The 22777-nt window shown below is 57.6% G+C and overlaps 2 protein-coding genes across 9 annotated transcripts in view; one reads left to right on the top strand and one right to left on the bottom strand.

Moving 5' to 3' along the window:
* Positions 1–47: 47 nt before the first annotated feature.
* SUN2 (Sad1 and UNC84 domain containing 2) lies at positions 48–18623 on the top strand. 6 transcript variants are annotated; one of them, XM_043562601.1, is made up of 19 exons: positions 48–275; positions 2629–2691; positions 3238–3396; positions 4276–4466; positions 4828–4965; positions 5548–5643; positions 6033–6126; positions 7335–7405; positions 10094–10209; positions 11219–11476; positions 11887–11964; positions 12428–12471; positions 13035–13200; positions 13540–13761; positions 14090–14174; positions 14557–14672; positions 14829–14996; positions 15316–15408; positions 16876–18623. In XM_043562601.1, the coding sequence occupies exons 2-19, from the start codon at positions 2651–2653 to the stop codon at positions 16987–16989; spliced, it is 2250 nt and encodes a 749-aa protein (XP_043418536.1). In that variant the 5' UTR covers positions 48–275; positions 2629–2650; the 3' UTR covers positions 16990–18623. The 6 variants fall into 6 exon arrangements, with proteins under 6 accessions (XP_043418536.1, XP_043418537.1, XP_043418540.1 ...); XM_043562602.1 differs by having other exon boundaries at positions 50–275; positions 11222–11476; XM_043562605.1 differs by lacking the exon at positions 2629–2691 and having other exon boundaries at positions 50–275.
* Positions 10208–22777, bottom strand: part of GTPBP1 (GTP binding protein 1) — a 34474-nt gene continuing 21904 nt past the window's right edge. For 2 of the 3 annotated variants that reach the window (XM_043562607.1, XM_043562609.1), the window contains exon 12: positions 10208–10401. In XM_043562607.1, coding sequence (XP_043418542.1) covers positions 10294–10401 — 108 coding nt within the window. In that variant the 3' untranslated portion in view covers positions 10208–10293. Of the gene's footprint in view, positions 10402–19717; positions 22465–22777 lie in introns of those variants that run through there. The other variant, XM_043562608.1, reaches the window with a different exon arrangement.

Below are 22777 nucleotides of genomic sequence, written 5' to 3'. Positions count from 1 at the left end.
GCCAATGGGCGGCGGCCTGTCAGCGTTGATTGGCAGACGCACACATACACACTCGGCCACGCGCGCGCCGGCCGGCCCCACTCGCGCAGCGCGGTTCTGCGCGGGTCTCATTGTCTGCTGCGCCCTCCGGCCCGCTGGCCTCGTCCCGCGCCGCGCGCCCCGGGTCCCCGCGCCTAGCGCCACTCGCAGGATTCGGACGCGGGAAGGGGGCGCGCCCAGGCGGCGCAGCGGGCCTCGGACGCCCCCGGCCCCGCACGGAGCAGCCGCGGCAGCAGGTAACAGCCGGCGGTAGGCCTCTGGCGGGCGGACGTGCGGGGCAAGGGTGGTAGGCGGGGTAGGCCGGCCTTTCCCGCCTCCCCGCGGGCCCCGGCCGGACTCCGGGGTCACCGTCGGGCCGCCCCAGCCAGGGCCGAGCTGCCCAGGCCTGGTTCTTCCTCTCCCGGCCAAGCCGGGCCGGGCTCCAGCCCCGCCTGGCGCACGCCCCTGGGCCGGTCGGGAAGGGCCAGCGCCGTGCCGGGGCCAGCCGCCCTGACTCATCTCCGCAGCCCGCCCCCCGTCCCCGGGGCCGGCCGCCCACTGGTCAGCCCGGAGGGCGGATGTCTCCAGGCGGGACTTCCCCGGGGCAGAACCTCCCCGAGAGGAGGGGAGCGAGAACCGGGCTACCTCAAACCGGCCCAGGGCAGTGCCTGTGTTTTCGTGCCAGGCAGGCAGTTTCCAGGGACAGGCAGTTCTCTGCCCTCTGCCTGTCAGACTCCGGGAATAGGAGGGAGGCCCATTTTGTTCAGTTCTTAAAAAAAGAAACCAAACAAATAGGAGGCGGGAGTGTGACTTAGTGCAGAGCCGCAGGGAGGGCGCGTGGTTAGTTTAAAAAAAAAAAAAAAAAAAATCTCTGCAGGTTCAGCCCGCGGGGAAAATGAAGGGAGAAGGGAGTTAGCCCCTGGAGCGTTTTACAGGTCCCACGAGGGAAAGTAGCGTGAAAGCGTCCCGTGGAAGTCGCCGGAGATCTGAGTTTGCAGATTGGGTGGACACTGCCATATAAGTTTGCCGAGGGGGGTGTGGGGAAAGGTGGAGTTGAGAAAAGGGATGTGGTTCAGCACAGAAGTGGGGAGGGATGTTTTGTTTGAGGGTTTCTTAACTCTGTGTGTGTGTGTGTGTGTGTGTGTGTGTGTTGGTGAGGGTGGGGTCTATTCAGATACGCAAAAGGTTCGAGCTCCTAGAGATTCATTTCTTGTTTTGTTTTGGAAGATTCAAGCCCTGACCTTTCTCATTTTCTGAAACCGGACTCAGTTGCAAACTATTTTTTTTTTTTTTTTTTTTTTTTTTTTTTTTTTTGATACTAGGACTACAGGAAAGACTAAGAAGCCTCTGGGGTGGGGTGGAGGAGGGTGCCGACTTCTGATGCTTTCAGCCCCCCCACCTCCCCACGCCCCCCACCCCTCCCCTCCCCACCCCACCCCTCCGTCTGAATATTTATATTCTTGCCAACAGCAGCTTGAGTTGGCAGAAACGTTGCTTTGTTTCTGCCCCCCCACCCCCCCACCGCCCCGGGTGAAGGCTTCGTCCACTTCAGCAGGTGGGGGTTGAGGAAGAGGAGTCTATATGGGCATCTGGAGCTTTTAGGTGGGGAGGGCAGTAGTGGGGGTGGCATTACCTTATAAGGAGAGGAATACAGAAAAGGAGCCAGGCGAGCTTCCTGCTTTGGCTACTACCGATTGGTCCCTTTACTAACACTGGCTAAAAACTAGGGGGGGGGGGGATGCCAGGTGGGCATCCTACCTGGGCAGACGCCAGTCAGACCGAGACATGAGGCTGCTTGTTTTTCAGAAGAGGACTTCTGAATTCTCCGGCAGGACTAACCAGACCTTCTGGTTTCCATAGGCTGGAGTTGGGAAACACTAGAACCTATACCCACTGCACAACCTAGGGAACTAATAGTATAAGGAATATGAGAAATGATAATAAGTCACAAGTACCAGGGACTCTTGTGGGGGCGTAAGTGTAACAAACGCTTTGTAGCATGGGCAGGCAAAGGCACCACATTGAGACTCCTCACGCGGGAAATCTGAGATTTTGAATTTGGGTTTCTACATCTGAAAGGCTGATTAATCCCCCCACCCCGGGTTGTCAAACACCGCCTTTTGCCACGACTCTTCACCTTGGCTTCGAGTCCTCGGTATCCGTTCCAGAGCCTTGATTTCCCACGGCACGTGGTGACTTCTTCCCTCCGGCAGGGATTGACTGTGATCCCACACGGCCGCTCCACCTCCCTGTTTTGTTAGTTTGTTGACAAATATTTGTCGTGTGACAACCCGTTCTGTGCATATTCAGGGCCGTCAAAGACTCTGGGGACACACGTTTCCTAAAGCAACTTGAAAACGTTATGGTAGAGGGGGAAAGAGCCAGGCCATGCCACCTGTCCGATCTGAGCTCAAACCCTGCCTCTGTCATGTACAGGCTAGGGGACTGTGGGCAAGGTCACCGGTCGTCTCAGGGCCCCAGGTGCCTCCCTTGCACAGTGGCGGTAATGGTACCTCCCGTGTTCATAAGGATCAGAAATGAGTGCGCAAGAAGCCGGGCACCCAGGAGGCATTAACAAAGTATTCCGTCATCACAATTATCATCATACAGGATGCCCTGATGTTGCACTACAATGATCATTGAGGGGCTACAGCATGCGGACACCTTCGGGATGTAGGTGGGGCTCACCCCAGAAAGGTCTTCTCCGGTCAGCATTGGATTGGGACCCTGAGTCAACGAGTCTAGCCACAAGGAAAAGAAAGTGTGTCCCCTCTAAGAGAAACAGCTGGAAGGCGCGCGCACCCAGCTCCAGGGGGAGGGCAGCGTAGTGGGATGGCCCGACTAGAGACTCTGTGTGGGCAGTAATGATCAAAGGCATTCAGTTAGCGTCTGTTGCGTGCCTCTCACGTTCCACCTGCTCTGCTACTTGCTAAAGGCTGCAGAAGGTCCGGTTCTGCCTCTCAGGCAGCTCCGTGTCAAACCGAAAGCCAGAAGAGCGTGTGGAAAGCACCGTGAGAGAGGCCACCTGGGCACTAAGTGAGCCCGACGCAGGGCCGGCTGGCGGCAGGGTGGGTGGTGCCGGGAGATGCTCCGTACACGCCCCCTTGTCCCCACCTCTGGGGCTGTCTGTGTTGAATGCGCAGGGGGTAGGCTGTTCGCCGGGAGGAGCTGAAACACCTGCCCCCGCCAGGCCTCACTGGTCTTCCTTTCTCTCCCAAGACTCTCTTCAGGGGGAGAGTCCCCATCCTACCTCGTCATGTCTCGCCGAAGCCAGCGCCTCACGCGCTACTCCCAGGGCGATGATGACGGCGGCAGCAGCAGTGGAGGGAGTTCGGTGATGGGGAGCCAGAGCACCCTGTTTAAAGACAGCCCTCTCAGGTAGGGGACTGCCGTCTCACCCCCCGCCTCCCGCCCCGGCCACCCACGGATAGCACTGACCTGCTGAGCAGAGGGCTTGGGCAGGTCGCTGCACAGCCTTGTCCTGTCGCCACCTGACTGGGCAGAGATCAGGTGCCCGTATCCAGCCGAGGGGGAGCATTCGCACCTTTGAGGATGCGAGGCCCCAGCCCTGCTGTCTCTTCTCCCCCTGTTGTAAGCCAGGCTGCTGCCCTCTCGGTCAGAGAACAGGAAGTGGGGAGAGGCAGCTTCGAGAATAAGCCAGGCCAGAAACCCCGCCAGTGCGGGCTGGGTTCACAGGAGCCCTCTCTGCTCTGGACGGATGTGCCCGTCCGACCATCCTCCCCAGACCCAGGAGTACCTTCTGCAGGGCTTCAGCGGGGCCCGCAGAGGCAGCCCAGGAGAGGTCCCGGTCCGAGGAGCATGGCAAATGAGCTACAGCAGGCGCCAGCCTCATCCTGCCCCGCTTGCAGATATGAGGCCCAGATAATCGCTCACGAGGCTTTGGCTAGCCCTGGGAGGCCAGGTCGAGTTGGTCTGGGATTTCAGTGGGTGGTTGAAATTGCTACTCCCTTAGAAGCATGGCGGCGGGGTGGGGGTGGGGGGACAAAAAACTTTGGCTTTGAAGTTAGAGACCTGGATTTGAATCCTGCCTTCATCACTCACTGCTGGTGGGATCTGGAGATAACGGGGGCAGCGACTGCACCTGTGGTTAGCGCAGTCAGCAGCTGGGAGCTGTCAGTTGCCTGGCAACAAGGCTGACCCACTCACCAGAGGCGGGCAGAGCGGCTCCCTTTCCTGTTCCCGGATGGGCTCACCTGCCTGCTCCCCTCCTCTCCCCTGCCGGCTCCCCTCCCACAGGACCTTGAAGAGGAAGTCCGGCAACATGAAGCGCCTCTCCCCAGCGCCGCAGCTGGGCCCCTCCTCCGACACGCACACGTCCTACTACAGCGAGTCGGTGGTCAGGGAGTCCTACTTTGGCAGCCCCCGGGCCGCCTCCCTTGCCAGGAGCTCCATCCTCGACGACCAGCTGCATAGCGACCCCTACTGGGGTGAGTGTCTGAAACCTGCCTCCCGAGGCTTTGCTTCCTCTGGAAATTTAAGGTCCAAACTCTCCCCCCTCCCCCCCCCCCCCACGAGTGGTTTCCTAATCCCCGCCGGGCCAGAGGAAGGGCTCCCCATCCTCAGAAGCCCTCGGAAGAGGAGCCACAGGCCACTTCAGACAACGAGGTGGCCACGATGCTGCTCCAGGCCCGGAGACCCCTCCCCCCCCCCCCCCATGGACCCGGGGAGCTCAGGAGGAAGCTCAGGGCAGCTCCATCTGTCCGTCAGAAACGCTCCTCAAGGTGTCCCCATGAGGCCCTCCGGGATAGCCTCCTGCCCCAGGAGAACCCCGAGTTCTTCCCTCCTCAGGTGAGGATCTGCGGGTGAGGAGGAGGAGAGGCACGGGCGGCACCGAAAGCAGCAAACTCAACGGGCTCTCTGAGAACAAGGGCTCCGAGGACTTCCTGGGGTCCTCCTCAGGTTACTCTTCAGAGGATGACTATGCAGGTGGGTGACGCCTCAGGGATACGCTCCAGCAGGTTCTGGGGCTGCTGGGGGAGGTGATGGGAAGCCCGGGGAAGGTGCCCCCCTGCCAACCTGAGAGAGCGTGGTGTCTGGCAGGCCCCTGCGCAGACCAGCTGGGCACCCCCCGGTCATGCCACCGTGGCACCCTGAACCCGGGCCTGGGGCGGCCCCTGACATACTGTGACTGCCCTGTCCCTGTCAGTCGGAGCAGCCTATGGTCGACTCCGTTGTGTCTGCCTTAACGGGGCGCTTCACACGTAGGAGCTGCTCGACCCCTTTGGTCTAGCTCGGAACGATGGATCGAAGGATTGCTGGTGAGGAGAGGGGTGCAAGACAGTAAGCTCAAGGAGAATAAAATGTCAGAAACCTCCCGTTGCGTTCCTTTGACAGACCTTTACTGACCCGCTAGGTGCCAGGCCTGGGTGATGCTCTGGGGATGCGAAGGAGAATGATACGTGGTCTCAGCTCACAGTCTAAAGGAGAAGATAAATAATAGGCAGTCTCCCTGTCTCTGGGCTCTTAAAAGGGAGGACAGACTGAGCCGTGGCCTCTCTGTCCCTGCAGGATACTCGGAGACTGACCACCGTGGTTCGGGTTCACGGTTAAGGAACGCAGCCTCTTGGGCAGCCTCTTTTTTCTGGATGGTGGTCACTTCTCCAGGTGGGTGCTGGCTACTCTGTGCACGGCTATTTCCATTCTTTACAGCAGTCCCTTCTTCCCCTTCTTCCCCTTCTCCCCCTTCTCCCTGTGGTTGGGCATCCCACCGAGAGACCATAGGACGAGCAGGGAGAGCTCGTCCTAGAATAAGCCACTGGAAACCAGGAGCCAACACTCTAACACTCCCACTCGGAAGGGCAGGAGCAGCTGTGGAGCAGGATGGAGAATGTTGGCAGAGTAGGCAGGTGGGATTCGAGGACAGGTGCACCGGCAGGTCAGCATTGGGGGTAGCGGCAGGGAGGGCTGCAGGTGGAGACAGTAATGCTCTGAAACCACAAGCTGCAGGCCGCTGGCTGAGGGTGACGCTCAGGCCTTGACGGTCCCTCTTCCAGGCCGGCTGTTTGGACTCCTCTACTGGTGGGTCGGCACCACCTGGTATCGCCTGACAACAGCTGCCTCCCTCCTCGATGTCTTCGTTTTAACCAGGTGAGCGAGACTCCCACCTTGACAATGACTCAGAAAGCCCTGGGACAGAAGGGACCAATAAGGCTTCTAAACCTGTATATGTCCTTTCTGTGAAGGTTTCTTTTTCTCGAGTTTACGTGTAGTTTTAGTCAGTGAGCATGGAGTAGACTATCCAGAGCCCCTCTCTGCCTGACAGATAATGGGATCGAGGCAGGTGTTGCCTTCCAAACCAGTAGCCTTTCAGGGAGAATTCTGAAATTATGGGTTCCTGTTACTTGGCTACTTCCTGCTAGATGCCAGCCCCCATCCAGCCACGTCTGAGTCTGACAGCCTGGTCTTACTCTGGCTGGTCAGGTTTCAGGCTCTGGCCCAACAAGTGGTGTTTCCGAGGAAAGTTCAGCTTTCCTCCTGGCCCTGGGGCAGTCTAGAACCCAGTGTTCTCTGCTGGGTGTTCAGAAGCCAGGGATAGGCGCTGCGTGATGCTGTGGGTTGATTTTCTAAGTCCCTGACCCAGCAGAGCCGGGAAAGAAGACTGAGCCAAGAGGTCAAGGTCCTCTGGACGTAATCCTGGCTGGATGATTGGCTGAGGATTATGCTGAGAAGAGGGCCAAGGGTGGATCCGTGTCACCAAAAGAAGGTTCCATATTTTTCTACAAGAAAATATTGTTGGGGCACCTGGGCGGCTCAGTCGATTAAGCGTCCAGCTTCAGCTCAGGTCATGATCTCACGGTCCATGAGTTCGAGCCCCGCGTCGGGCTCTGTGCTGACAGCTCAGAGCTTGGAGCCTGCTTCGGATTCTGTGTCTCCCTCTCTCTCTGCCCCTACCCAGCTCATACTCTGTCTCTCAAAAAAAATGAATAAATGTTAAAAAAAAAATTTTTTTTTTTAAGGAAAATATTGTTTAAGGAGTTCTGTATTTTTTTCTAGAATTGCTTGCTTAGAGGACTTGTTCGTATGAAAATTTCAGGTTTTACAAAGACCCCGTGTTTTTTTTTTTAATCACATCAATAAAATTCAGAGTCAGCATTGTCCCCGTTATTCCAAGACTTGCAGGCAAAGCTCTCAAAGTGTCCAGTCCAGCCCTGGGAAGATGAGATGCTCCAGGGCATCCCCCTCCCAACTCTAGTTTGGCACTCAGGGAAAGCCTCTGCAGACTCCCAGCGGGGATATAGAGCCCTGGATGCTCTTTGACACCTCTTCCTCCCCTGCTGTCCCCTCCTGTGGCCCAGGCGCTTCTCATCCGTGAAGACATTCCTGTGGTTCCTCTTGCTGCTGCTGCTTCTGACCGGCCTGACCTATGGTAAGCTTGCCCGGTGTTGCAGGGCAGGGGTAGGGCGAGCATGCCAGGCCGAAATGGAGCTGGTGAGCCAGAGGGGCAGGGCAGTGTGGGTGGGGGGCTGGCGCTGAGCGGACACGCAAAAACCAGAGGGATGGTGATCGCCTACAGGCAACGGAAGGAGGCAGGATGAGTGGAGTCAGACTGAGCCTGGGCAGCTCAGTCCCAAGCTCTCGGCCACTCCTGTCTGGCCCTCCCGGCTCCTCGTGGACCTGTGTGGCATGTGCAGGGTGTCCAGTGGGTGAGAAGGGATATGCCCCAATCCGCTGATCTTGTGTTCTGTTTGGGTGGCCGCACTTGACTGCCTGGCATGTCAGTAGAGCATCCTTGGGGCCATCTGAGTCAGAACAGGCCCTGGTACAGGAGTATTGGGGTAAAAAGCAGGGATCTTGTTGTTAGTAGTCATTTTCCCTGCATTCCAAATCAGGGTGTAGTCTGAGTGAATTCTTGTTACGACATCAAGTTCAATCTTCAAGATCGAAACAATAAAGTTGTAAAGAGAAGTCTGCCCTTTTGTACTAAGATATTCCATTAAAAAAATTTTTTTTATTTATTTGAGATAGAAAGCATGAGTTGGGGAGGGGCAGAGAGGAGGGGGTGGGGGAAGAGGATCCCAAATAGTCTCTGCGCTGTCAGCACAGAGCCTTACAAGATGCTTGGTGGTGTTCCATTCTCTATCTTAGGACTTTCACGTGTTCTGCATAGTTGTAATCATTATTTATATATATTGTGTTCAGCTTCTTTTTTTTTTTTTTTTTTTAATTTTTTTTTTTCAACGTTTATTTATTTTTGGGACAGAGAGAGACAGAGCATGAACGGGGGAGGGGCAGAGAGAGAGGGAGACACAGAATCGGAAACAGGCTCCAGGCTCCGAGCCATCAGCCCAGAGCCCGACGCGGGGCTCGAACTCACGGACCGCGAGATCGTGACCTGGCTGAGGTCGGACGCTTAACCGACTGCGCCACCCAGGCGCCCCTGTGTTCAGCTTCTAATCTGACAGTGTTGCGGTCTCACGATTCCACGTGAGTTGCCTTCATGGCCCCCAGGCTCCATTTTAATTATTGTACCAATTTATAATTAACTTATAAAGACCACGCTTTACCTTTTTTTAGAGCTGGTTTTATAGGTTTAGCATCTACTCAACTAGTATTTATTTTATTTAACAGCCAGGTAGAAAATTTTTCCCAAGTGTTGACTTCCTTTTTGTTTGCTGTTACCAGAACAGCTTGTTCACGTCCAGTGGAAACTGGGCATCGCCCTTGAAGTAATAATGACCCTTTACGATCATATAGTGCTTTGTTCAGGAGTTACTCTGTTAACTTGAGCTTCACCGTGGCCTCATAGGGTTGATGGGGCCGATGTGTGTGGAGGGCCTGAAAGGCCGGCGGAGCGGGCCGCTCAGGGAATGCATTAAGTGAGGTGTGTCCAGAGGGTCTGATGGAAAGCCTGGTGGGCGTGTGCTTCCGGTTGTACCTGCTCACGGCCAATGATTGAGTGGCAAGCGTGGTCTCCCTGGGATGGAGACCCACTGGCTGATACGGCTCGCCAGGTGCCCTCACCCCCCACCCCACACGCGTAAGCTCGGGAGTAAACACATCACAAGCAGATGGCCCCTGAAGCAAGATGTAGGCGTCTTTGTGGCTGCAGCCTTGTGTTGTCTTGAGTCAAAAGCACCTTCTTTTAGCAGGTGTCTCCTGTTTCAGGGATTCTCAACCATGGCAGCTCATTAGAGTTATCTGGGGAGCTTTTTTTTTTTTTTTAACGTTTATTTATTTTTGAGACAGAGAGAGACAGAGCATGAACGCGGGAGGGTCAGAGAGAGAGGGAGACACAGGATTCGAAACAGGCTCCAGGCTCTGAGCGGTCAGCACAGAGCCCGACGCGGGGCTCGAACTCACGGAGTGTGAGATCGTGACCTGAGCCGAAGTCGGCCGCCTAACCGACTGAGCCACCCAGGCGCCTCTGGGGAGCTTTTAAGACTCACCTATAGAGGGATACTCCAGACCAGTGAATTCATTTTCTAGAGAGTGGGGCCAGATATTGGGTATTTTTAAGCTTCCTGGTGATCTTCTTTTTTTTTTTTTATGTTTATTTTTGAGAGAGAGTGAGACCCTAGACAGAACACGAGAGGGGGAGGGCAGAGAGAGAGGGAGACACAGAATCTGAAGCAGGCTCCGGGTTCCGAGCTGTCAGCACAGAGCCTGATGCGGGGCTCAAACCTATGAACCACGAGATCATGACCTGAGCCGAAGTCAGACGCTTAAGTGACTGAGCCACTCAGGCGCCCAAAGAGCTTCCTGGGTGATCTTGCCGGACAGTCTTGGCTGAGAGCCACCATCAGGTCCTCTGGTTCTACCTCTGGATCATCCCTAGCTTTATTAGAGCTATGTTCTCTGAGTTTTGCCATTTACAGAAAGATGGGGATTCCTGAGGAGTGTGAGAAAGCATATACTCTGGGACCGTCAGGTGGAAGTTGCTGCCTCAGAGAATGATGGGAACCTCCATCCCTCGTACCGCCTTCCAGCAGCAGCCCAGCTCGCAGAATGGGACAGGCTGCTAACAACCCATGTTGATTAGGCCGCCGTCTTCAGCAGCGTGTGCCTTCTGGCTTATGGCCACGGGCCTGGATAAGCCCCTCTCTCCTGTGTACAGGTGCCTGGTATTTCTACCCCTATGGGCTGCAGACCTTCCAGCCTGCGATGGTTTCCTGGTGGGCAGCGAAGGGCGGCAGCAGGCAGCATGACGTGTGGGAGTCCAGAGACTTCCAGGTGAGTAGCTTAGGGTCACGGGTCCTCACCTTGCCTCTATTTGCAGTTGATTTCTCTGCCCTTATAGCTTCCGTAGGCGGTGTCCTAGCTGGTAGACTGCCTTGTCCCCTGTCTCTGCTGTTTGGGGTACAGGCACGGGGAGAGCAGTTTGGGCTTAAATAGGACTCCAAATTGTCCCAAATCAGTTGCCATCTCTTGGCAAAGATTTTTGTTTTTAAGCCAACAAGGTTTTCAAAATCCATGGCATGCTATCAGGGGCCACCGTCAAGTCCAAAGGACTTATTCTACCTACTCTGTGGGCCATCCAGTTAGAAGAGAGTCTCTTCAAATTGTTTCGTCTTTTAGCCATAGCTCTTTTTTTTTTTTTTTTTAATTTAATGTTTGTTTTGAGAGAGAGAGAGAGACAGAGACAGTGTGAGCAGGGGAGGGGCCGAGAGAGGGAGACACAGAATTCGAAGCAGGCTCCAGGCTCCGAGCTGTCAGCACAGAGCCCCACGTGGGGCTGGAACTCACAGCTGCGAGATCATGACCTGAGCCGAAGTCAGACGTTCAACTGACTGAGCCACCCAGGCGCCCCTAGCCATGGTTCTCTTGAGCGAAGTGGGCGGCTGAACCTGTCGGCCGCTCGCTTTCCTGCATACGCACACATGTAGAGAGGGAAGGGGGCTGGCTCCAGCCCGGGAGGTCACCCTGCCCCCTGCCGCTCTTCTGGTCCTCTTCTTGGACCTGTTCCTCCATTTGGACCCTCTTTGGAGAGGGCGCTGTGTCCCCTCCCGCCTGGCCTGCGCACCCGTCCTTGGCACCTTGTGCTGCACTCTGTCACCACGTGGCCGCATACTCGCGGTACCCCTTTGCCCTGCTGGGGTACTCACCTCGCTGAGCACGGATGGTCCTCGGGGCCAGCGTGAGTTCACATTTGGGTGTTCCTGGGATTCCCTTCCCTTTCTCTTCAGGAGGCACTGTTGTCCTAGGCCCCTCACCTCTATGGCTTTTCCCTCCCACCCCCTAGCAGGCCGAGCAGCGCATCTTGTCCCGGGTACACTCTCTGGAGCGGCGCCTAGAAGCGCTCGCTGCCGAATTTTCCTCCAACTGGCAGAAGGAGGCTGTGCGGCTGGAACGTCTGGAGCTGCGACAAGGGGCCGCTGGCGGGGGAGGCCATGTAGGCCTGAGCCACGAGGACACCCTGGCACTTCTAGAAGGGCTGGTGAGCCGCCGCGAGGCTGCCCTGAAGGAGGACTTCCGTAGGGACACCGCCGCTCGGATCCAGGTCTCTGAGCGTGAGCAGAGTGGCGTGTGGGTGACACCGTGGGTGTGTGGGGTGGAGGGGTGAGGCCCTGCACACCCTGACACGAGAGGGACAGCCGTGTCACTTGGCAGTCACTCACCTTCTCTAAGCCTTCGTTCCTTCCTCTAAAACGGGAGACCCTCAGGTTTCCCCGTGCACTCCCAACCCCGACTGTGGAAACAGGAGACCACAGAGTGCCTGGCACAGTAGGGGTGCAGCAGAGATCAAGGGGGTCTTGCGTGTTTGAGAAGCAGTTGTGGCACAAAGGCCAGGAGCCGAAGTTTGCAGGCAGACGGGCCTGGTTCAGTCTCCAGTTCTGCCTCTTACTGGTTGTAAGTTCCCTCTGCACGTAACTCAGTAAAATCCTCAAGACGCTCCCCTGTGTCTGACAGGAAGAGCTGGTCACCCTGAGAGCAGAACATCAACAAGACTCAGAAGACCTCTTCAAGAAAATCGTCCAGGCCTCCCAGGTTGGTGGACTCAGGGGCACCTGGGGCCTCCCCAGTGGGGCCCTGATCTATAGTTCAACATCTGCTCTTGGGCTGAGGCGGCTTGGTTCTCCCAAAGGGTGCTTAGACACTAGATGGGGTGGGGGTGTCATCTCCTGACTTCTGCTGGAGCTGAACCCACGTGCACAGGAATGCTTTGCAGGGATGCCCGGGGGTGCGTTTGAGGAAGGGTGGCTTTCAAGAGGCCTGTTGTCCTGGGTATAAGATGCTGAATGAATGAGGGAATGTATGCATGCCTAAGCATGCGGACGGGGCAAGCCTCTCATGAGGACCTAGGCCAGGAGGTGGTTAATGTTTGCTGGAGCAGTCAGGAGAGCCTGGGGCAGGGCTCTGCTGGAACAGAGACTCCAATAGATCCTGCTCTGGGAGACTGACTGCTCTGAGCCTGGCATATGTTGTATTTCTGCCTTCTTCCTGCTTACAGGAGTCTGAGGCTCGACTCCAGGAGCTGAAGTCCGAGTGGCAAAGGTAACGGGCACTGCCATCCGGCCTAGGCCTGCTCTACCCCTGACCTCTCCACCCCACACCCTGGCAGGCCTGGGGCGCAGAGCCCCGGAGCAGAGTTCTGATTGTGTTCTGAACAGAGAGGGGATGGCTGAAAACTAGCTCAGGAACATCTGAAGGGCAAGAGCGGTTGGGTGGGGGAGGGGGCACCGCAAGAGAACTGGGATCTGTGGGTTCACTCGTAGACCCGCTACCTTTTCTGTACACACTCGTGCAGGCTGCCTTCCGTGCCCCAGACATCCACCCGTGTGGAGGATGGAGAGGCCGAGGCAGAGTGAATTATGGCTCTGGTCTTAGGAAGGGAACGGGATCGGAATTCGCTCGTTGGGATCGGCAAGCCAATTCGAAGGCACTGGGGCTGTGTTCTCCAGCCAGGGTCCCTAGGCGGAGGCCTTGCATTCGTGTGCAGGTGCTGGGCACTCACTTCTGTCGGGAGCCAACTGGGGGATCCCCTTGTGTTCCTCGGCGTGGCCTCACACCTCACCGGAGATCCAAGGCTTACTCTTTTCTCCTCTCCTTGGGAGTAGGATGACCCAAGAGTCCTTCCGAGAGAACTCCATGAAGGAGCTGGGGCGACTGGAGGGCCAGCTGGCAGGCCTGCGGCAGGAGCTGGCGGCCCTGAGCCTGAAGCAGAGCTCGGTGGCAGACCAAGTGGGCCTCTTGCCCCAGCAGCTGCAGGCGGTGAGGGATGACGTAAGTTGGAACCATCCAAGTCCCCTGCCGAACACCGTGTCCTCTGAGAGTGTCTGTCCTACGAGTCTGTACGGCAAAGAGCCTTTTGCCCTGGTGGCCTGCTAGTCCCCCGAGTCTGGACTTGGCCCAGATGTTGGCTTTCGTAGACAGTTCTTCCTGTTTTGTTATCAGTAACACGGAGAGTTGGTCGTAACGCTTTCCTTCAGGTGGACTAGCGGGGTGTGCTTGGCCCTTCCCGTCCCGGCTTGTGTTCTCTTCCCGCCCCCTCCACTCCAGCCAGGAGCCGCCACAGCAGCACTGTCCCTGTGAGCCTCTCAGAGACCTTCCTTCTGTCGCCAGGTGGAGTCCCGGTTCCCTGCCTGGATCAGTCAGTTCCTTCTGCGCGGCGGGGGGGCCCGCAACGGGCTCCTTCAGCAGGAAGACATGCAGGTTCAGCTGCGGGAGCTGGAGGGCAGGATCCTCGCCCACGTGGCCGAGATGCGGGGCGAGTCGGCGAGGGAGGCCGCCGCCAGCCTGGGGCTGACGCTGCAGCGGGAAGGCGTGATTGGGGTGACAGAGGAGGTGAGGACCGTGGGGCCCCGGGAACGACCCCCACCCTCACCCCCTCGTCCAGCGCCCTCCTCCCTGGGAGTCCTAGACCCGCACAGTCGCACACTGCCAGCTTCCCGGTACGTCCCAAGACCACGTGCGGGAGGCTCCGGTGCTTGCTTTGGGGCTGGTGGGGGCAGGGGGGGGGTTGCATCTAGGTTAAGTGGCACGTGTGGCTGGACACCAGTGTGTGGTGCAGGATAGGAGGGGGCCAGTCCGGGGGTCCCTCGCCCCCAGTAGTGGGGGCTCAAGGGTGGACGAGTCTGCTGCTCGTGGCAGCTGCCTCGGATGCCTGTTTTAGCAGGTGCAGCGCATCGTAAACCAGGCCCTGAAGCGCTACAGTGAGGACCGCATCGGGATGGTGGACTACGCTCTGGAATCAGGAGGTCTGTGTGTGTGCTCTCCCCACTTTTCAGAGCCTGGTCCCGTGCTGGCCGCCCCCCTGGCATCTGCCGGGCAGCCGTGGTGCTAGGCGGGCAGGGCTCGAGATGGGCAGAAATCACAACAAAGGCAAGCGAAGAAACTCGGAGAAGTCCGGATGAACTCAATACCATCCTTGGCCAGGGAAACTGATGCTCACAGCTGTAGTTGGGGGGAGGTTGAAGACGGCCTGGGGCATCTGCCCTCCCACCTTGAGAGAGGACATGGCCGTAGGGGTCCCCTCTCGAGTTCCCTGGGCTGGTGTGCAGCACAGGTGTCAGCGTCTCCCTCCCTCCCCTGCTGGGGTCCAGCTTTAGGTGCCCACACTGCCTGTCTTTCCTGTCTCAGGGGCTAGTGTTATCAGCACCCGATGTTCTGAGACCTATGAGACCAAGACGGCCCTCCTCAGTCTCTTCGGCATCCCCCTGTGGTACCACTCCCAGTCGCCCCGAGTCATTCTCCAGGTAGGTACCCGTGAGGGCAGCAGCAGGGGCCCCGAGCAGGTCGCCTGCATAGCTGGGTGACTCCCGTCCTGAGCCAGCAAAAGCCGTGCTCAGGGTGGGCCGTCTTTGTCACCCGCCCCGTGCTGATGGGACTTCCTTTCCTCCTCGTCCCCCCAGCCAGATGTGCACCCAGGCAACTGCTGGGCCTTCCAGGGGCCCCAGGGCTTTGCTGTGGTTCGCCTTTCTGCCCGCATCCGCCCCACTGCTGTCACCTTAGAGCATGTCCCCAAGTCCTTGTCCCCCAACAGCACCATCTCCAGTGCCCCCAAGGACTTTGCCATCTTTGTGAGTATTCTACCTTTGGGGGGTCAGAGGGGCTACGGGACCGTGAGTCTTTACTAAGGATAGAGCCAGGACCGTTATTTGGGAGGAAGGGGGCAGATCTGGAAGGGATAGCCCCAGCCTGGGAAATGGTAGCTTAGGCTGCGCTGGAAGAACCCACGTCCAGTGCTCAGGCCCCTGTAGTCCTACCAAGGCTGGCGCTGATCTGCTCGGGGGCGGGGGACCCAGTGTGGGAACAGGAAGGGAGAGCATTCTTCCCCGGGTGACTGGGGCACTTGTCCCCGGGGATGGACCTTCCCTCCATCCTTTGTTCTCTTTTCAGGGATTTGATGAAGATGCGCAGCAAGAGGGGACACTTCTTGGCCAGTTCACCTACGACCAGGATGGGGAGCCCATTCAGACCTTTTATTTTCAGGTATGGGACTCTGCTCTGCCAGCGGAATGGTATATTCAGCTTCCTATCCGTTCGGCAGATGGTTTCCAAGCACCGCGGGCTCAGGTCAAGAATAGGCACAGCCCCTGCCTCCCCACAGTTCGAGGCAGGGAACAGGGACAGCTGTCCAAGTGGCACAGGAGAGGCACCACATAGACATCCACACAGAGGGGCCCATCCTGGACGGGGAGCCGGGGGCAGTTGTCAGAGGGTGCTCCTCCTAAGCCTCAGGCAGTGCCACACGGCTAGGGCTCTGAGGGAGACTTCTGGCCTCAATCTGAACGGGCATCAGTCTCCCAGGGCCTTGTTAGAAATGCAGATTGCCAGTCTCCACCCCAGGAGCTAGGCTCCCAGATCCCGGCAGCCCCAAGAAATCAATGTTCTGACAGCCCAGATGAATGCTGTGCCGGGGCTTGAGAGCTACACTAGGGGTGAAGAATTGGGTGAGGTGGCAAAGGGACAGTGGTGGGAAGGGAGGCCGGAGAGGGGCAGGCCTGGCTACCAGGCCAAAGAGTTCTGGCCCTCGGGGCTGGGGTGGGCACTGCCACGTTTTAGGCAGAGAAGTGACAAGACTGTGCGCTGTAGTCAGATCATGTGATCGTGTGAACGGTGGACGAGACCGGTCAGGAAGTGGCTGCGGAGAGTGTTGGGAGTGAGGATGGAGAGGAGGTAGATACACAGTTGCAAGTGTCAGACTGGACAGAAGTGGAGAACGTGGAGGGGAGGACTGTCCCAGGTGCCAAGAGGCAGGCTAATGCAGGAGTGGGTTTGGCCACCAAGTCTGAGGCACCTGTGGGCCAGTCCCATGCAGCCACCAGGGGACCAAAGACTGAGCCATGGGAGTGCCTGGGACGTCCGGGGGATGTGTGCTGACCGAGCCTTTAGGAGACAGTAGAGGAAAAGCGGCTGTGTGGAAGGCCAGAGGACGGGAAGGGAACGGGAAAGCGCTGTGTCTGTTGTGTCGAACTGGGGGCCATTTGCTCCGAAAGCTCAAAAATCGTGGCTTTTGGCGCAAAGAGGACAGAGGCCTGCCAAGAACTTGAGGAAGAAAACTCTGCCTAATTCAGAGTAAAAGGATTCTTTTCCACCGTCAGCATATATCAGATCCTCCGTGACAGTGATTGTGTCCCTTGACCATGATAAAGAGCTGCTGTGAATCTGTCTGGAATGAATCTGGCTGGTCCTCAGCTACAAGGCCATTTTTATGTAGCTGTGGGTCATGGCCCCTGGAGGACCTCTGAAGCCCCTGGGACTCCTTGGCCCACAAGCTGGAAACTCTGCTCCACGATCTGAAGACAGGAGCTTTGCAGTCCAGTTCGCTGTGGAGGCCTACGGGAGGGGTGGGGGAGGGGGGCATCGGACCCTGGGGGTGGCTGTCCCCCTCTCTGCCCTCCTGTCAGCGAGGTCTGAGGGCTTGGGACACTCTTAACACCTTCTTTCTCTACCCAGGACACTAAAATGGCCACATACCAGGTGGTGGAGCTTCGGATCTTGACTAACTGGGGCCACCCCGAGTACACCTGCATCTACCGCTTCCGGGTGCATGGGGAACCCACCCACTAGGCCTTCTCTGTGCTGCTGCCAGCCAGCTGGGAGGCCAGCCCCTCCCAGCACGTGCCCCCTTCTCTGGGAGTGGGAGAGCAGCACCTCTGCCCCTTCCCCACATGCTTGACCAGCGCACTGACTTCCAGGAGCAAGAACCTCTGGCCCGATGGAGAGAAGAAAGAATATGCAGGGCTTCCTAGGCAGCTCGAGGTAGACAGCACGTTCCAGCGTCCCTTTTTGTGACCTCCTTGTGCCAGGCACTGGGTGTCTACTTCCCCCTCTTGGGAGGGTGTATATATGTAGCATATCATGGGGTGATCGTGAGGCAGGGGGAGAGGCAGTGAGTGGACCTGTGTCGTCCCAGCAGAGGTGGGTGAAACCTGTCTGCCCCTTACCCAGGATGGGGGGCTGGCACCCAAGGAGCTGCGGTTGGTAGGCGTGTGAATGAAGCAGGTGCCAAAGCCATGGGTGGGACAAGCAAGGGCCTGGGGCAGGTGAGCTGCCCCTATCACCAGGCAGGGAAGTGACGTCCTCTAGGAGGAAGGTGCTCACAGTGCAGGCTGGGGCCGAGCCCCAGGCAGGAAGCTGCTTGTGCAGGGCAGCCGGGCTCTTCCAGAAATCTAGTGCCATCAACCTATGGAGCTTGACCCCCTAACGTCCCCCAAAGGCCTCTCTATACACTGTATGTGTTCTGGGTCAGAGTGGGCCACGGGGCTTCTCATACCCTTGAGGGTCGGGCTCCTATGAGCCTCTAAGGGAGGCTGCCTCTCTGGCTCTGAGGGGTCACGGGGGCAGCCGGTAGGATTCCCCCTCTGCTGGGGTTAGTGCTTTCTCTCTCCCCTGATGTTGGGACCGAGGCCCACTCTGCTCCGCATTCCTGCTAGGGCATGCCTGTGCCCCAGAGCAAGCTTGCCACATTCCCCCAAGGTGCAGGGAGCCCAGACCTGCCTTTTGAGGCCATAAGCAGCTGGGGTAAGCTTAAAAGGGTGGGGAGCAGCGTACTCCCCAGACTCTCGGGATGGTCCAATGAGAATGATGGTGACATTCAGGGTGTCGTGGTGGGAAGAGGCCTGTCCGCACTGTGGGCCTTGTCCCACCACCACCTGACTGTAAGGGGCTCAGCTACTCCCTTGAGACTCTCAGCTCTTGCTCAGATTGTTTCCTTTCTGGCTCGTTTTCTAGGGGGGGTGGGGTGCTGTCAGGGGTGTGGGCTGGGGGAAGAGAGGGCTTTGAGACCCAGCAGACTCTGCTGTATTATGTATATATTTTTCAAGGTCTGTTTTTTAACTGAAAAGCTTTGGGCTTGATTCCTAGCCCCGTTCTGTGGGGCACCGGGTGATTTCAGTTCCTTGTAACCTGGCTGCCGGTGGGGGGGGCTGCGGTGCAGGCAGGTGCCGTAAGAACAGGGCTGAGCCCCAAATGGGCTCCAAGGGGATGGAGCTAGAAGGAAGGTGAGGCCTAAGGCCACCTGTGGGCCTTTGGCACTGGCCCCAGCTCAGCCCCCGCCCTCCCCCCCGCCCCCCCCAGACAACCAGGTTTCATTTTGCGCTCTCCTGTCACAAATGCTGCACTATTGGTTCTGAATTTTTTATCTCCAGATTCTAATTTATGCCTATGCAAAAAAAAATAAAATAAATTATGCCCAGGATTAATAGAGTGTGTAGTTTTTTTTTTTAATCTGAAGTCTGAGCCTAAACAATGCCCCAAAGACTCATTCCTGAACTTTAGAAACCAGACTTCTCCACTAAAACCTAGCTGGAACGGGGCCTGAGGCAGGCCCTGCTCTGCGATTCTGGGCTCAGGGGCTGGCAGGAGAAAGAAGGGAGGTGGCTTTACTAGGCCTCACAGACACCCCAGTGTGAAGGGGCAGCTTTCCCTGCATCTCTCAGTGCCATCTGAGCAGAAGGCAGAAGAACTTACCTGCTTCACAACCGACCACGCCTGCCTTCAGTGCGGATCCTCCCCTGGCAGGGAACCAGGCATCTGCCCCTCGTACCTGTGCTGGGATGGAGCCCCTGCAGAGCCGCACCTACCAGCTCAGGGGAACAGGTCCTGGCCCTTCCCTGTAACTCTGTCCCCAGATCCAGTGCCTCCCGAGAAGCCGCTTGAAGGGACAGGGTTGGGTCCCCAACCACGCTTTCCAGTGTACCCGGTACCTGACCCAGGGCTGGTCCCCACTGCAGCTGAGAAAATAAAGGCAGGGACAAGTCGGTAGGGAGGGGCTGGGGATAAACCACAGGAGACAGTAGCAGGTGCAACGTAAATCCAGCCCTGAGGCTTCGGGCCAGTTAACTGCTCAGTCCTGTGCGCCAGGAAAGGCTGGTCCTGGGGCTCACCCCCAGCGACCACGTGCTCCATTCCCCTTACTTCACTCAACACCTGCTCTGCATCTGGCGCCACTGCTCAACAACGGGGATGTCCCCAAACGGCACCAGTAAACGAGTGCCTGGGACTTGCCACGCACGGTCAGGGCTCCGTGCCTCTGCTTGTGTGCTTCCGGGCTGGGCGTGTGCCCTCTGCCCACCTGCCCACGTCCAAGTCCTACTGTCTCCTCAGGGGCGCAGCTCTCGCCCCGTTTTCCCCAAAGCACGCCCCGTGATCCCCAAGCTTGCATTTCCCTCCGCACCGTGGCATATTCTGTTACCTTATTCTGTTCAGTAAGCCAGAACAGGGGTCCCAACTGAACTAAAGACACCACAAATGTTGGCTGCACGTACAGAAAGGGCAGGATTGGCCATTCGAGATGATCAGTGAACAACTTTATTCTTTATCATCTACAAAAGGGCTGGTGTTTTGTTCCAAAGTGAGAGTTGGTAGGGCGGAGACCCGTAGGGGACCTTTGGAGTCCCTGTTAATGACAGTAAAACATTGTATTCAGTCAGCCCCTGCCAGCAGGTGTGGGCCTGGCGACCACAGATCCAGACCAACCTCCTGAGTGTCTGAGGACAGAGGCCAGGGTGGAGGCCACAGCTTCCAAAAGTAAAGCGGTGATGCTCTTAGGGGCAAAAGAGTTCAGGCAAAACAAGGTCCCACCCTGGAGAAACCCTGTGGAAACACAGACGCCACAGCACCTGTGTCCACGGGGACAGAGAGCAGGGGGTGCTGCCCGATGCTAGAGTCCTCCACTTCCGAAGGCACCAGCGGGCAGAGGCCCCTATAAGCAGAACCAGGTCAAAAAGCAAGAAGGACACAGCACACCGAGGAACAGGCAGGGGCCAAAGGGCAAGGAGCAGAGCAGCTGCCTACGGATGGCCGCGGCGTGGGCCGGGGCAGGAACGAACGTGCCCACTGGAGGCACTGCTCTCTGAGCTTGTTTCCTAACCGGAAAAATGGAACACCACCTCTTTCCTATCTAGTAGCTTCAAAATCAAACAAGTGAGGGCGACACCCAACAGCACAGCCACATCACAGAGACTTGTCAACACCACGTTTCTCCTTCCGAGCCTGCCTATCGCCACATGGACTTGGCAGCTGGTGCGGCGGTAAGCAGCACGGGGACCGTTCACTGGGCACCTCCCATGTGCTGGGCACATCACAGCTTCACCGTACGTTCTCTCACCGAATCCTCACAACCCCCGTGACAGAGGCGCTTACCTCTTGCTCTAGACGAGGAAACTGAGGGTCAGAGAAGATTGGCAGCTTGGCCCCTGTCACCGCTGGCAGAGGAGCCTGGGTTTTGAAGCCACACATGCCCGAGAGGAGAAGCTGGGCTCCTCCTGACCCCGCCCTGCTCCACAGCTGGGGGCTCCAGAGAGGCACAGCCAGCATTCCCCATGGCAGCACCTCCACCTGGAGGGCCTGGGCCGGGAACATGACACCATCAACTTGGAACAAACTTTTATTTTCTGTGCCGGTCCGGTCAGTCCATGGCCATGGGTCAGTGGTAACTAGAAATAGTTGGAAGGAGGGGAGGGGAAGGGACCAGCAGTTCAGAAGCAAGAAGAATGGAGAGGGCTGGGATGGGAAGAAGGCAAGGCTGAGGAAGGACCCAGCCAGCTGGGTGTCTGCCCTGGTTAGAAGAACATATCTCTACCCACCAGTCCACCCTAAACCAAGGGCTTCTGTCCGCAGCTCAGGCCAGGCTCGTTTGGGGCCCACAGGGCCATCTCTGGCCTGGAGGACCCCAGGCGGTGAATCTTCCAGAGGGCTTAATGCTCTGTGCTGGGCCTGGAAGAATCTTTTTCACAACCCCCTACCTAACCTCCCCACACCCCCACAGGGGCCTCCAAAACTGGGGCTCAGACCTTTCCCTGTTGTGCTCCTGTAGCAGCCAGCTGGGGCAACACGGCGGGGCTGTGGTAGGGAAGAGGAGTTGTAGCCCAGGCCTGGCTCAGAGGAACACATCCCCACCAATAGGTGGTGCTGGTGAGCAGGACCCAGAGCGAGTTGATGCGAGTCCAGGTCAGCCATCAGTGCCCCCGGGGCCCAACAAGATGCAGAGTTAAAGTTCAAGGGCCAAAGCCTCAGCTCAGCAGAATCAGCAGAGCAGGAGTTGCCCTGGCCTGGCCAGGCAAACAGGATTGTCTCCAAGGAGAAAAAAAAAAAACCACCTGCTGTCTTTGGGTCAGTGGCAAGGGTCAGAGTTAGGGGCAGGAAGGGTCCTACAATCCAAGTGCCACTCCCCTCCACACATCTACAGGCTACAACTTAAGAGCTTTTGGCATAACATGGTTTTGGGTTTAAGGGGGTAAAAAAGGAGAGAGAAAAAAGGAGGCCACCACGCTCCATTCTGCTAAAATCCCCCTAGTCCCAGAAGGAAGGCTCCCTGCTCGGGCAGCAGCAGACACTGATGAATCCCCTAAGCCCTGAGTCCGGCTCTGTAGAGGGCTCTGGGCACAGACGAATGAGCACAGGGGAGGAGGGTGAGCACAGGGGAGGAGGGTGAGCACAGAGGAGTGATGTGCTCCTCAGCTTCTGAAAGCCCCTAAAGTTTGTCACAGAAACACACAGACGGATGGACAGATGGGCAGGCAGCCAGCTCCTGGAGGCTGGTGGCCACAGAGGATAAAAGGAGAAAGACTGCCAGGGTCCTGACTGGCTACACTTCTGCACCACACACCCACCCACCCACCCACCCACACACCCACACCCACACACACACACTAGAGAGAGAGAGATAATAAAAAGAATAAAAACTAAGGGCCCAGATATACAAAAAATGTGAGTAAGGAAGAAGGCAGGGAAGAAGGTAGATGATGGTCAGTCCTCCGGAAGTCTGGCCACCTTCCTCAGCTTATAAATTACAACCCCCCTGGAAAATGGGGGTGGGGGGAGCATGATGAGGCTCCAGCTGTGGCCTGGGGGAGGACGGGTGGTGGTCAGAGCTGCTCTGGCCCATCTGGTGGCACAGTGGCCAGAGTACATGGATCCCTTGGGTGGTGGGGGTGGGCCAGGGGAGATTCAGCAGCCGCTGGCAGGAGTCACGCAGGCCCCCTGGGACTTCACTTTGTGACGCTGGCCCCCCCGTCGCCGGCCCCCGCTGCTGGGCTTGGGCTGAAAGGGAGAAAGAAGGAGCTTGAAAAGTAGTGGCCCACTGGGAGCAGGGCAGGGCGGCACAGGGGCAAGGCAGCGGGAAGAGGGGCGGGAGGAAAGCCAGCAGGCGGTATGGTCCCAGCCTAGCCCGAGCTGTCAGCTACCGTGTGACTTAGAGCACAGCACTTCTCTGTCAGATGGAGCCGGCATCCACCCTGCCTCCCCAGCGGGCAGGTCACACTTGACGACAGTGAGCCGTTCTGAGAAGCACAAGGAGAGCAGGAACCAACACCTGCCCCCACTGATACGGAGAGAAAGGCTCAATGTGGGACAG

Source organism: Prionailurus bengalensis, chromosome B4 (assembly GCF_016509475.1).
Source record: "Prionailurus bengalensis isolate Pbe53 chromosome B4, Fcat_Pben_1.1_paternal_pri, whole genome shotgun sequence".
Taxonomy (NCBI): Eukaryota; Metazoa; Chordata; class Mammalia; order Carnivora; family Felidae; genus Prionailurus; species Prionailurus bengalensis.
This window is presented reverse-complemented; position numbering and strand designations above follow the sequence as displayed.

Bases quoted from the DNA above. Each gene is read 5' to 3' on its own strand.
- SUN2 (XM_043562601.1), top strand. From the start codon at position 2,651: ATGATCATTGAGGGGCTACAGCATGCGGACACCTTCGGGAT. The intron at 4,467-4,827 runs GTGAGTGTCTGA...TTCCCTCCTCAG, and splicing joins GCATAGCGACCCCTACTGGG to GTGAGGATCTGCGGGTGAGG. The intron at 6,127-7,334 runs GTGAGCGAGACT...CCTGTGGCCCAG, and splicing joins GATGTCTTCGTTTTAACCAG to GCGCTTCTCATCCGTGAAGA.